Raw genomic sequence first — 13,227 nt, 5'->3', positions numbered from 1 at the left:
TGTTCCAATGATTGGATAACTTGGCAATAACTAGGTTAAAACCATTATTGGATATTATCACTCTATTGCTCTAGCCAATGAGATTTTTTGACACTCTAGCCAAACATAGGTTAGTCAATATATATATATATATATATATATAATTAAACTTATATATTAAACTTATGTATTAAACTTATATATATATATATATATATATAAGTTTAATGTTGTATTTTTTATTATTTATAAAGCATGTAGAGGCCATTTATACTTGGAGCCAACAACAATCATTGTTTATGGTGCATATTTTGCATCATCAAACTTACTGCACTAATTTATTTGAACACACCCAAAGTTTACAATCATTGGATTGACTGTATCCCTGTAAAACATTTAAAATATTAACTGAGGATAGGAATAACAAGGTCACAAGGACATGAGGAAGGCAAAACATTTTGCATTGTGAACACATAGAGTGCATGCATGAATAGCCACAAATTGCAACTACACCGAAAATCAGACCCTGTTGTACAAGGAATATCAACACACAACTCATTAGCAGTGTTGCAATATAAAACACAATCAATAGTTGCCAAGTACATTTCCACTTGTACTTTCTAAAATAAAAGCACAACAGGGGGGAGTTTGCATAGTTCCCTTGATAATTGCAGAGGAGAGGCATCCTCTATTGTAGGACTCTGCAGTTAAGCCTTGCAACAATAGAATATTGTAGAGGGTTACCATATTGCACTTTATGTGTCATTTCAAAAGATATTGAAACAAAATTTGCATGCACATGAAACTATTGATAGTCAAACGTACCCCCCATCCCGTGGGTTGTTAAGTCTGAAAAAAATTAAATCAATTCAACAGGTCTACCCCATAGGTGTCAAGAAAATAAAAATAAAAACAAAAACAAACAAACGAAACTTCCGACAATCCTCTCTAAAAATGGACGCCCGCTTACTGGGGGATATTAAACCTCTTACAAGTTTGGTATGCAGGGCCATGTAACGGGTAACGTTGGAGATGCCCCACGACCCTCTATGATTCGTGGATCAATTCGGAACTAGGCATTCGGAATGGGGCTTCAAGGACGTCGACATTTGCACTCTTAGGTCTCGTCTCCGAACATCGTTGAGTAGATCACTGCACAAAATTGTTGAAATCCCGGGATAGCAGTACTCGTCACTCATGAATTCTTCTTGTTGAATTGGAAAGTGTTGATTTATTGCATTTTTGCACTGCCAGGGTTCAGGGTTTAAAGTTAAGCGTACTGGCATCGTGGTTTGCTATTGGATGCTCGCTCTTCGAGGATGGGTTAAGCTGTGATCGTCGATTGAAAGCCACAGGCGTAGTAGGAGAATTCAAATAATTTAAACTGCGAGGAAAGGTTCACGGGATTGATCGGCGTTTTTGCAATTTGTCACCATGAGTACCGTAGACAAGATGCTCATTAAGGGCATCCGGGCCTTCGACCCGGAAAACACGCGCGTAATCACATTCTTCAGACCTCTCACGCTCATCGTGGGGTCAAATGGTGCCGGCAAGACGGTACGAAGATTTTCTGAACTTGAGAGGATAATTGCGGGATCTTTCATGCATCATGGAAAAATGGATTTTGGACTAATTTCATGCAAATTTTAGTACAAGGTTAGTGATTTCTTGATAATTTTTTTTTGATATGGTAAAGAAATGCCGAACACCGACCTATGTACGTCCAAGACAGTATTGACTGATTAGACGAGTTTTCTGGAGCGAAGTCCTGCATGTCGGCATCCTCAAATAGTTTGCCGAAGTTAGTTATCATGCATGCACTGTCTGTAGCTAGAATGTTCATGTTCCTATCGAATTATCTTGTCATGTATACATTGCATATATGTATCGACAAATAACTGATGAGACTTCATTGTGAATGGCGTTGATGATCCCAGACAATTATTGAGTGTTTGAAGCATGCTTGTACAGGGGAGTTGCCCCCAAATTCAAGGTCGGGTCAAACTTTTATTCACGATCCAAAGGTACGACGTATCTGTTTTGGGGACTGTGTCGGACAAATGTTGCGGGACGTGAGTGCAATCGCAGACAGATCGTAACAAGGAACATACATCTATTTTTCCGGATGGGGCAACGTGTCTTGTGGCTTTAGTGAAATTTAAGTGTTGTAGTTTTGTGTCTCCTCCTTGCTTCTCTGCCTTATCACAGACTAAGATTTTTTATTCAGTTTTATTGATTGCGAACAATTTTTGCTAGGATGCCAAACTTACAAGCATAATTTGATGCTCAGGTAGCTGGTGAGACTGAGACCAAGGGGCAAATAAAGCTCAGGTTCAAAACTGCTGCAGGTAAGGATGTCGTCTGTATTCGGTCTTTCCAACTCACACAGAAGGCGTCAAAGATGGAGTACAAGGCTATTGAGAGTGTCATTCAGACCCTTGATCACAACGGTGAGGTGCGTTATTTTTTGATTGATTAACGACTACTTTTCTCTTATCATCAAACAATTCCCTTGGATAGTTTTAGGTCTGAGTTAGACCTGCTTGTTTGATCTGTTTTTCTAGCTTGTCGGCTCTGAAAGGCGTTGATGTATTTGGATGTGCAGAAAGTTGCGCTTAGCTATAAGTGCGCGGATATTGATAGGGAGATTCCTGCTCTTATGGGAGTGTCGAAAGCGATTTTGGAAAATGTCATATTTGTTCACCAAGATGAAGCAAATTGGCCTTTGGCTGAGCCTGCTATTTTAAAGAAGAAGTTTGACGATATTTTTTCTGCCACCAGGTAGTTCTAGCCCCTTAAAAATTCTCTTGGTCAGTTACGCTATTGTTCGCTAAAGGTAATCCGCAAACACTGTATAAGAGGTGAAAAAGCTTTGAACAGGTACCAAATTATACTATATGGTTCGCAGTTTGTTATATTGTGTCGGCTTTTAATACTTTTGATGTTTAGTTGCAACTCACTGTTACACTGAAACTTGTTAGGTACACTAAGGCATTGGAGGTTCTAAAGAAGTTGCACAAGGAACAAGCGCAAGGAATTAAGGTGTATAAACTGAAGTTGGACAACCTGAGAAATCTCAAGGATGCAGCTCATAAAGTAAGTGCTGTCTTAGCCGATCAGAGGGAAATGTTAGGTTCAGTCAATGGGCCAAATCCCTTGCAGGTATTCCTGTGCTTTTAGTATTATTGCTCCCAGATGCGTAGGTATGTTAACTTATGATTAGTTGTCTGGCTTTTGTGGATTGAATCAGCTTCTCATCACAAGTCATGTGTCATGGGTCTTGTAGGTGAATCAGGACTCGAGATAAAACTTTAAAACTCATAGATTATCCTTTGTTTCTTTCATCTTTTGCTGAAAAATGATAGAATTTTTTCTTGTTTCGGATCGAGGTGTGCAGTTTCATGAGAACGTTGAGCAAGATCAAGGTAAGGCCAACTTCTTGCGTCACCAAATCCGGGAGCTGGAAAAGACAATTACTGATTCTCGAAGGAAGATAAATGTTATGGAAGAGGGTTTGAAGGACTATAGTAAACTCAAGGAGGAAATAAATGTTAAGGAGTCCGTACGAAAGATGTTGAAAAAGCAAAAGGATGAACAGCAACAAGCTCTTCATGAAGAGATCGAAGGTCAGGTTCTAAACACTGATTTTTTGGCTACAGTCATTGTTGTCACTGTGAGGCCTGCCTGTAGTCCTTTTCTAAGGATGTAGCGGAAATTGCTCATGTACATCATTTAAGGGCGAGATATGTTGACCTGATATTGTAGTCACTATGCAGTGAAGATATTCTGTCTTTGTCTTCAGGCTCGCAGACTCTTGTTCCATATGGTCTTTCTCTTGCAACGTCTTTGATTTTCCTAATTTTTATCATAATTATTTGGGTTCCAGAGCTGTGAAAACTTGTAGTTTGCATGAATTTACGGGCGATGAGGTTGTAGGGTACGTTCTTCGTTCGATTTCTTGAAACTCAGATGTTACTTTTGCTGAAGTAAGATTTTGCTTCAACAGATACGGATGAGGATCTCCTAACCTGGCAAAAGGATTTCAATGAAAACCTTGCTAAGCTGAGACAGAATCTAATGGGTTCCGAAAGGAATCTTAAAGATGCTGAAGTGGACTTAAGGAAAATTTCTGATCAGCACACTAGAAATTATAGTTTGCAGGGCAAGCTGCAAGCAGAAGTAGAGGTATGTATTACTATGAAGGCATTATTATGTTGCACATTTATGCTTTTATGCCGCCAAGGATTACATATTAGTGCATGATTGTTGAGCATAATTCTATTATTCTCTCGGTTCACGAAACAATTTCGTTGTGCTGCTTTTCTGGTGTAACTCTAGTCAATCTTGTGTTAAACTGATATTCGGGACTGTGTTCCTGGCAGGGGAATGAAAAGGTGAATATGGAATTGGAGGCTGAGATCCGCAAAGTGTTTGCGGAACACAACTTGGGAAACGTAGGAACTCGTTCTTTGAATTATGAGGAATACCGACGCCTAGTACAGCGTGTTTTTCAGCGATTTGAGGACCTGAACAGGGATTATAGCCAGTTAAAGGTATGGCTTATTTGGTTTCATTCTTGATAATTTCTCGAATATCATCATATTATGCATCTGAGATCAATAAGTAGTCCTTGAATGATAATCTAGTGCATGCTTGTCCCAAGAACTCAGTGAGCAGATGCAGAAGTCTCAGAATTGGCAGTGTTCAATTACTATGTTTCGTGAAACAATGACAGGGTAAGTGCAAAGCAGTGCATCTCAGAACAAGGGTTACTTATCTAAGAGTATCTGCTCTACGGTTGGGCCCCCTAGTGGCTGGTGTGTTGTTGAGCGTACATAATTTTTTTTCGCATTTCTCTTAAATGTTTTGATCCTGTCAGGGATGTAGCACACGCTGTTTTTCATTGGGATAGCTTTACTGAGAAGGTACTTGTTGCATAGAGACATGCTTTACTATTCTATACTATTGTGAATGAGGACTACTATTTTACGTGGAACCGTTTGAAGTGAAAAATCTAAAAACACATATCATTTTCGAATAGTTTACATCTGAGATTACATAAATATCAGATTAGGGTGCAATCTGTTCGAGTAGCTCATAATCTGTTGTTTGTTATATCCTGTGTGCGATTGTTGGTCAATAACACTAAGTTTAGTTGATGATGCCGCATATTGACATGTTAATGTCTGCAGGAGACAAATAGAGCAGAGACTGCCAAGTTGTGGAGGGCTGTTCAACAGTCAAGTGAAGAGTATCTTGGTGCTAAAAACAAAGTGACTGCAAAACAAGACAAGAAGGTACGGTAATTCTTCTCTGCTGAAGTGGGTATCTGTGTTTCAAAAAATTCAGTTAAAAAGATCTTCACATAAGGTTGTGCTGTATTCTCTATCACTGTTGCATCTCTTGAATGAGCTTCTTTAAAGTGACTGATTGGACGCATTCCAGAGGAGTGAAATCTGCTGATATTGGGGGAATTTGCAATATGGTTAAGGCTGCTACAGAGGCGGCCATAGCAAATCTTGACGAAGATATTGCGTCTGGATCTTACGCTATTTCAGATAACGAATTGCGTCGACTTGATGCAGCAGAGAAAAAAGCAGTAAGTTCAAGTCTTTGATTTTAGTACATCAGACTATTTTGTCACTCCTTCCTAGGGAGTAGACATTCAATCATGCAGAAATGAGTCCAGTTGTGCTGAGAGCTGGAGCCAACGTGTCTTAATCTGAGTACTGTTAAAAGTTCTGTTAGATCAATGTTGGGAAATTTTCTTATTATGGATATAAGAACTGGTTCTGCAATTATTTTTATGGATCCGTGTGGTTCTTTTCATGACCTAATTATGCTGCCGATGCGCAGGATGCGGAGGTTAAGATTCTGACTTCAAGAGAAGATGACGTCCGATATGAAGAAGTGATAGATGATGGTAAACGTGAGATCCATGAATTAGACACCAAGCTTAAAATATTGAGACGTGAAAAGGATGCAGTAGCTTGCGAATCTGCCGATCTAGCGGCTCTAAGGCTGAGGAAAGAGGAGTTGGAAGACAAGGAACTTGCCCTTCAAAAACTGTACGCACCGTCACCTTGATTCCCTTCAACTATGTACTCTTTTCGTTCACTTCGTGCTTTATCCCTTAGCGGGAGGTGTCTCCTTAAATGATGCAGGATCAGTCAAGGACCAGTCATTTTGAAAAATAGCAATGAGGAATTAGACCTTAGTGAGTTGTTGACAACTGTCAGTTGTAAATGGTCTCTCAACGATTACCATGTGGTGCTGTTTGGTTAACAGTTTAGATGACAACAAAGAAGCAATCAAGAAGGCTTTGAAAAGGTTACCTGAAACAAAGGATTTGAAGCGAGAGATCGAGACTGCATTGCGGTATGCCTCACTTATGCGAGATTTTCTTGTAGTATGTATATTGTTCAGGAAGCTGACATCAATTTTCAAATGCTTCCACCAGGAACAGCGGAGGTGGTTCTTAGGGGTAATTATCAGGATTTATTCGAAGCTTTGGGTCTACAGTCATTTGTTGAGTCGGAGTTCATTTGACGGTTTTTCACAATTCCCCAAATGAAATTATTATGCATATGTCTGACAGCTATATTTGGTGTCAGTGTAAGAAAAGAAAATGCAGCAGAAACAGGTCAGAAGTGCGCACTTGCTGAGAAAGAGGTTGTCAAAGTTGATTCTCGAATACATGAAACAAGTTTAAGTCTTGCCAAATATCAACGTGACCGTGACTGTAAGATAATCGACGTAATTTTGACCTCATTTCAACTCTTTGTCCTTGGAACTGAAAGTCTGATTCTTTGACGATTAGTTTTTGGGTGGATACATACATGTTTAGAGTTTAGCTTTATTAATTTCAGTTCCTTAATGCATCGAAGACATCTCTAGAAAGCAGCACAGTAGTATTGTCATTTAGCTACATCAAGCCTTTTGTAGGTTTTTGTGTTTCTTTTTTTTGCCAGTGGGTTCTTAACTACTAGTTTAACTAATTGTGTGTTGCAATTGGACAGCGAAACGTAAGATGTTACTAGGGCGACTTGAATCTATTTTGAATCTTACTGTGGAGATCACGGACTTTCAAGTACAACTACATGAGGCCGTCAAAGCTAAAGAAAATATAAAGAGGTCTCAAATTGTTCCAAAATTTCAATCACCAACTTTTTTCGGCTTGTTGTGTCATTCAAAAAGTCAGTATATTTTGAAGTGTATCCTGAAATTTGAAGGAGACTAATGAACATGCTATGTCTACATCTTTCTGTGAAGTTCTACTCTGATCTAATTTGATGCTTAACCTGCACATTATCCGTAGTTTTGCTTATTTTTCGTAATAAACTTTTAGTTCCTATTTAGAAAAGAGTGTCCTTGATTCAGCGGTAGTAGAGTTGTCTTTGTAGTTTGACACTAGTACTGCTCAGTATACCTGCGTCTACTTCATGTTCTTGAAGTGTTCTTGAACGAAGACGTGCTATGATTTACTGGTTCCTGTTTCCTTAACTTGGCAGTATGCTACGGATATAATAACCCTCTTATAGGTGACGTGATACCGTTTAAATGTGGTGCATGGCAGTACCCATGATCTTTGCACTGGGATGAAAAAAATGTTCGATCCTTTCGAAAAACAGGCTCGAAATACGCATGCATGCCCGTGTTGTGAACGCGGTTTCACTCCTGAAGAAGAGGATGAATTTGTCAGAAAGGTAAAACTGTCTTTGGAATGTATCAGCATCAGCATTTAGCATCAAGTCCAGCTTGTTAATTGTTTTTGAGTGCTTAAGTAAGGATGTGGGCTAACACATCCACTTGCATGTTTCAATTTGTCAAATTATACCATCTTCGAGCTGAAAATCATGGTTTCTTACCTGTCAAACAATCAATCTTCGATTTTGAAAGTTGACATGCTGGTTTTACGATGTGATTTTGCAGCAAAGGATAAATGCTTCAAGTTACACAGATAAACTAAGGGAAAGTGCGGCAAAAGCACAAGAAGCAGAAGTAAAAGTGCAACAGCTGGACAAACTACGTGCCATCCATGATGATTATCAGAAGTTGTCAAACGAACTAATTCCAGCAGCAGAAAAAAATTTGGATGCCCTCCGACAAGAAAAAGCCCGACTGACTGATGCACATGAGGATGTAAAACTAAATCGTTCCTTTTCTCTTTCTTTTGTCCTGTCATGTTATGACAAGTTAAAAAGCAGTTTCTGGCGAGACATTGTCAATCTAATCCTCCTGTTCACCCAGTTTAGGTGTAATACTATGTCTAATGTTTCAGTATACCAATTAGTTGGTAGTATCATGCCGCATCCTACTAATTGAAATGATGAGTCTTAGAACTGATGATATGCTCATGCATTTCCTCTAGTCAATGCGATATTTATGGCATCTGATAAGGCGGTTTTCGTCATGTGCTTCTAGATGCTAGGATTGCTTGCTCATGCTGAGGCAGAGGTGGACATGGTTGAGAAGCTACGGGTCCCAGCAGATCGGATGACAGAGCTTTACAAAGACGTTGAGAACATGAAGAAACAAGTTGCAGACCAAGAATACAAGCTGGACACCAGGTCTCAAGACACCCGCACATTAGCGGATATTGCTGCTGAAATAAGAGCCGTGGAGGAGAAGCGGTAACAATCTGAACTTGATAGTCGTTAAATTCATTTGATCACAAGCTCTGCAACCGTCTAAAAAGCGAATCATTTTAAGCATACGGAAAAATAGCATATGCATTCATGATACCGACAGCATGGTACAAATAAATTTTGAATTGCATGACAATGGTGTAGGTTTTGGGTATCCTTGTTCTGAATTTGTTGGCAGTCACAAGCATTGAATTTTTCTATGGATACTATGTTTTCATTTCGCTCTACGTAATTTTGTGTTACGCACTCCTTTCATGGCTCCCTTTTTTTTTTAAAGGTTCCAAAGACTTGACTTATAGCTCGAACTGTGCAGAGATGATATTTACAGAAGAGTGGAAAAGATGCGGGAAGAACATGCCTTTTTGAAGGACGATTTGCTGACCTGGGTGAACAAACTGCATATGGCCCGAGAAGAGAAGGCTAAGGCTGCGAGCAAGATCACTGAAATCGACCGCAAAAAGAAGGAAAAAGAAAAGCTTGCCGACGAGATTGTGCAAATTGATCTGGATGTAGAGGTGGGCATGTAGTAATGAGTTGTGGGATACACGTTCTTCAGAGATATACAATCTGATTTTGACTTGACTTGAATTATAGCTGCTGCCAACTGACTTCCAGAGGTCATTCTGGTCGCGCTTGAGCTTGTAATTTTCTTGAAAATTATGTTCATTGAGCGTTAGGAAGTCTTAGGGCGGGTTGAAGTCCTACATGCAACCGAAACGTTGAAGTTTTAAAACTTCATGGTCCTCTTGTTGGCATGTGGATTATCAGAAGACGAAACCAAAAAATTATTGCCGTTAAGATGTGGTAATAAAACCTGATCTTTGTTCCTTTAGTATGCAAGCCCTGACTTCATGAGTTGCAGATATACAAGCAAGCTGTTTCTTCGGCGCAGCAGAAAAAAGAGCGCGCTGAGAAAGAGCATACTGATTTCAAAAACACCAAGGCAATGGAGGAAGAAGTGTGCTTGCAAGAAATTAACAAGTTTAACCAAGAAGTTGATAAACTCAGAAATTTACTCGATATACTCCAAAAGTAAGTAATCATTCTTTTTCGACATTTGAATCAATTTCGTGGTGCACATACATGTTGGTGTAGTACGCGTTAGGTAAATTAGATGCGTGGCAGTTGTTATTTTACCGAGAGCTGAACAGTATCAGACGAAAAGGTATGCATGGATTTTGTCTCTTTTCAGAATTCACTGAAGCGTAGACTATATTATTAGGCATGACGATGACACACTTCTTGTTTGATTCCTATTTGACATGTGGTACTGGGTGCTTAGGTTTTCTCTTTCAAGAAAAGAGGAAGAACTCGGGAGGCTTAATGAACAGATTAGACGTCAAGAAGCAGAAAAATCTGAGAAGGAAAATGTAGTGAAAAGCTTGCGTGATGAGGTTGCAAAGTTGGCTAGTGTGGTGGGAAACCAAACAGAGCTGAAGCGTAAAATTGATGACAACTTGCAGTATCGGAAGTATTGTAGGGATGAAGAGGAGATGATACAAAAAATTGAAGAACTCGAAAAGCAGCTAGCAGACAAGGGTGATTTGCAGACGCTAGAGGCCGATCTGAAAAGAGCTATGAATGACTTGCAGAAATTACTTTCTGAGGTCAGTTTTCTAAGACGTTACAACTGCTCTTTCCTCGGTACTGAGGTTCTCTTGCTGTTGTATTACCTAAGGTTCACCTTCCCATTCTAGGATGTGTAGTACTTAATATGTCACTTAATGGGGAACTATTGCTGCTCTGTTATACTGATTCTGTACATGATTGGGTTGTACACAAATGACGGATAACATTGTTAACATACGACACAACTCTTTCTTCTCCCTAGAATTTTCACACCTTTTACAAAAAATCCAATTTTCACATTTAAGATTGTCATTCATGCTATATAATCTACCCCACAGCTTGTTTTTGTGTGCTTTTTATGTTGTGGCTTACAAAGCCTACGCATGCTACAAATATTCATTTCATAAAAATGATGTCTCACAATGGGCATTTGATCGATTTCTAATCTTTATAGCATTTTTTTGCAAGAGCTTACTGACCATAAAAGTTTGATATGGCAGTTAAATAGAAGCCAGGGAACTATCGCAGTTTATGAGAGCAATGTGGCCAAGAACAAGGCTGAATTGAGTCAGTCTCAATACAAAGATATCGATAAACGCTACAGCACCCAGCTTATTCAACTTAAGGTGTTTTCAGATACATGCTCTAGTAGAGCAGTGAAGCAATATAATAATTGACACCATTTTGTCCTGTTGTGATGGTAGTTTGCATTTTTTCTGCGTGCATAGTCACATTGGTTTGAATATGAACACGTGCATTTGAATTTCAACCTAATTTTTGAGTTCATATGCGTGAGCGATTGCAGACAACTGAGATGGCCAACAAGGATCTGGACAAATATTACCATGCCCTTGACAAGTGAGCGGCTCGCCATAAGATTATGAAGAGGAGAAATAAAGTTGATGAAACATAATGAATTTTTTGGGTTCTTTTTGTTCATAGTACAACTTTTCTAGAGAAGCATGTCACACCTTCTGAAAATTGTTAGGGTTTTGTAAATTTGTTAGCTTCGGCATTCTATTCGTTTTAGGTTTGCGTGAATGTAAAGCTTCGTTGCTTCTAATTCTGAATCTGTGACAGGGCATTGTTGCGTTTTCACTCGATGAAGATGGAAGAAATCAACAAGATTGTGAAAGAACTTTGGCAACAAACCTATCGGGGCCAAGACATTGACTTCATCGAAATACGTTCAGATGCAGAGGGTATGGGGACTCGCTCATACAGCTACAGGGTCAGTATTCTCGTTTCATTTATTGCTCATGTTTCATCAAGAAGTACTTAGTGAGCGCGGATATGACGTCATTGTCGGAGCTCAATTTTAGACTTATGGAATGACAAGCTTCAAGCTATATTGTGAAATGTATGTTGATATATTTTTGATCATGGCTGAAGGTGCACCAATAATGGTAACAAAATGAGGTATTGTGAGCTCCTGTTTCATGGAAATCGTGCTGTCTAAATTATTCAGAGGTGCAAGTGAATGTTCAGGTGGTTATGAGGAGTGGAGATGCTGAATTGGATATGCGGGGCCGTTGCAGTGCTGGTCAAAAGGTACCTCTTCTATGCTTGATCGTCATGTTGCTAATGCCTGGTTTTTAATCTGTCTTTCTTAAGGATGTTCCATGCAGCTTTTTCAGATATTCTGGAATAGTTCTTGGTTTCACGCAAGTGCGTGTTCGCTTACAATGTCTTATCTCCTGACCACTGTCGAAATGGATAATGTTTTAAGTGATAGAATGAAGAGTTATTGCTATTTTGGAAGCATGTGCAGCAAATTTTAGTTATTTCTTCTCTCACCTTGAAGGCTTAGTTTCTATGAATGTTTTTTTGTCTCTCCATACTTGCTCAACATCCACGTAACCTCTCTTTGAGTTGTTGCGATGTCTACAAAAGAAGGGTTAGGCCAGCCGCTGGACTTAAGTATCCATTTCACACTGGGAACCGATAAAAAACATGGCGTCAAGGACAGGGGTTTCCTGCCACACTTAATGACTGTCTTGATGCAGGTGCTAGCATCTCTTATAATTCGACTGGCGTTGGCAGAGACATTCTGTCTCAACTGTGGCATCCTGGCGCTCGACGAACCAACCACTAACCTTGACACGCCTAACGCAGAGAGTCTAGCTACTGCTCTTCTAAGGTATGACCTGTTCTTAGAGGTACCAGGTGATCAGGATAGTAATTGGAGGAATTACATTGTAAGTATAGTTATTTGAGTAACTAATTAGGTTTTTAAACATGGACCGCTGCAACACCAAGGGTAATTCACTTACTGAAATTGGCTGGAATTTGTTGCATGGTGTAACTGTGTGGGTCCTTGCAGGATTATGGAGGATCGTCGTGGGCAAGAGAATTTCCAGTTGATTGTTATCACGCACGACGAAAGGTTTGCACAGCTGATTGGGCAACGTCAGCATGCCGAACGTTACTATCGTATTTCCAAAGATGATCAGTAAGTTAATCGCAGACGTTTGATTTCCAGTCACCCGTTTTTTCCTACTTTTGATGTAAACAATGGCTCGTAGGCCAGTGCTCAAGGTTAACCAGGCATATTTCGTGCCTTGAATGCTTCTGACTTTGGGCTTTATCTTGTGAGTTGCAGCCAGCACAGCATCATCGAGTCCCAAGATATTTTCGACTAGCGTCTTGTGCAAGTAGTTTAGCATGCAATGCAGTTTCTTTGCATCTTAAATACTGATTGTTTTTAATATCAGCAAGGAGCTCCAACGAATATAGTAAAGAAAGGTTTTTTTTCATCCTCGTAGATATCTTTGTGATTTCGTATACAAGGAATTGTTCTAGATATACGCATGTACTCTAGCATCAATGAGGATTGGTAACGTCACATTTTCCCGGCCATTGATGTATGTTACTACTGCCAACAATACTACCTTTTTCTCAACTTCTCTTCTTACTTAATTCTTTCAAATTTTTTTAAGAGTCAGTTTTATCATTAATTCAGATAGTTGCTTATCACTTCTTATCTACTACTAACATGTTGAATTATTACTAAGTCATTGGATATTGACAT

General features: G+C 39.4%; 1 protein-coding gene across 4 annotated transcripts; it reads left to right on the top strand.

Moving 5' to 3' along the window:
• Nucleotides 1-1,083: 1,083 nt before the first annotated feature.
• Nucleotides 1,084-13,098, top strand: LOC112287857 (DNA repair protein RAD50). Of its 4 annotated transcripts, none has more exons than XM_024531401.3 (27): nt 1,084-1,536; nt 1,917-2,003; nt 2,270-2,434; nt 2,585-2,760; nt 2,961-3,075; nt 3,377-3,605; nt 3,986-4,164; nt 4,362-4,532; nt 5,172-5,276; nt 5,471-5,578; nt 5,836-6,047; nt 6,268-6,357; nt 6,594-6,721; nt 6,999-7,113; nt 7,556-7,685; nt 7,912-8,121; nt 8,404-8,612; nt 8,941-9,142; nt 9,490-9,659; nt 9,910-10,234; nt 10,697-10,822; nt 11,002-11,054; nt 11,277-11,427; nt 11,685-11,747; nt 12,203-12,336; nt 12,520-12,648; nt 12,799-13,098. In XM_024531401.3, exons 1-27 carry the CDS (start codon nt 1,414-1,416, stop codon nt 12,836-12,838), a joined length of 3,945 nt encoding a protein of 1,314 aa, XP_024387169.1. In that variant the 5' UTR covers nt 1,084-1,413; the 3' UTR covers nt 12,839-13,098. The 4 variants fall into 4 exon arrangements, with proteins under 4 accessions (XP_024387169.1, XP_073392978.1, XP_090109561.1 ...); XM_073536877.2 differs by having other exon boundaries at nt 1,109-1,536; nt 1,951-2,003; XM_090253435.1 differs by having other exon boundaries at nt 1,402-1,536; nt 1,951-2,003; nt 2,270-2,429.
• Nucleotides 13,099-13,227: the final 129 nt, after the last annotated feature.

This window comes from Physcomitrium patens, chromosome 10 (assembly GCF_059467195.1).
Source record: "Physcomitrium patens ecotype Gransden chromosome 10, ASM5946719v1, whole genome shotgun sequence".
In the NCBI taxonomy this organism is placed as follows: domain Eukaryota; kingdom Viridiplantae; phylum Streptophyta; class Bryopsida; order Funariales; family Funariaceae; genus Physcomitrium; species Physcomitrium patens.
Note: the sequence above shows the minus strand (reverse complement) of the source record. Positions and strands in the feature narration are given on the sequence as shown.

What these genes read in the sequence shown, in the direction of transcription:
- LOC112287857 (XM_024531401.3), top strand. Translation starts at nt 1,414, where the DNA reads ATGAGTACCGTAGACAAGATGCTCATTAAGGGCATCCGGGCCTTCGAC. An exon ending in GATATTTTTTCTGCCACCAG is followed by an intron (nt 2,761 to 2,960) that starts GTAGTTCTAGCC and finishes GAAACTTGTTAG; the next exon opens with GTACACTAAGGCATTGGAGG. An exon ending in GGGATTATAGCCAGTTAAAG is followed by an intron (nt 4,533 to 5,171) that starts GTATGGCTTATT and finishes TAATGTCTGCAG; the next exon opens with GAGACAAATAGAGCAGAGAC.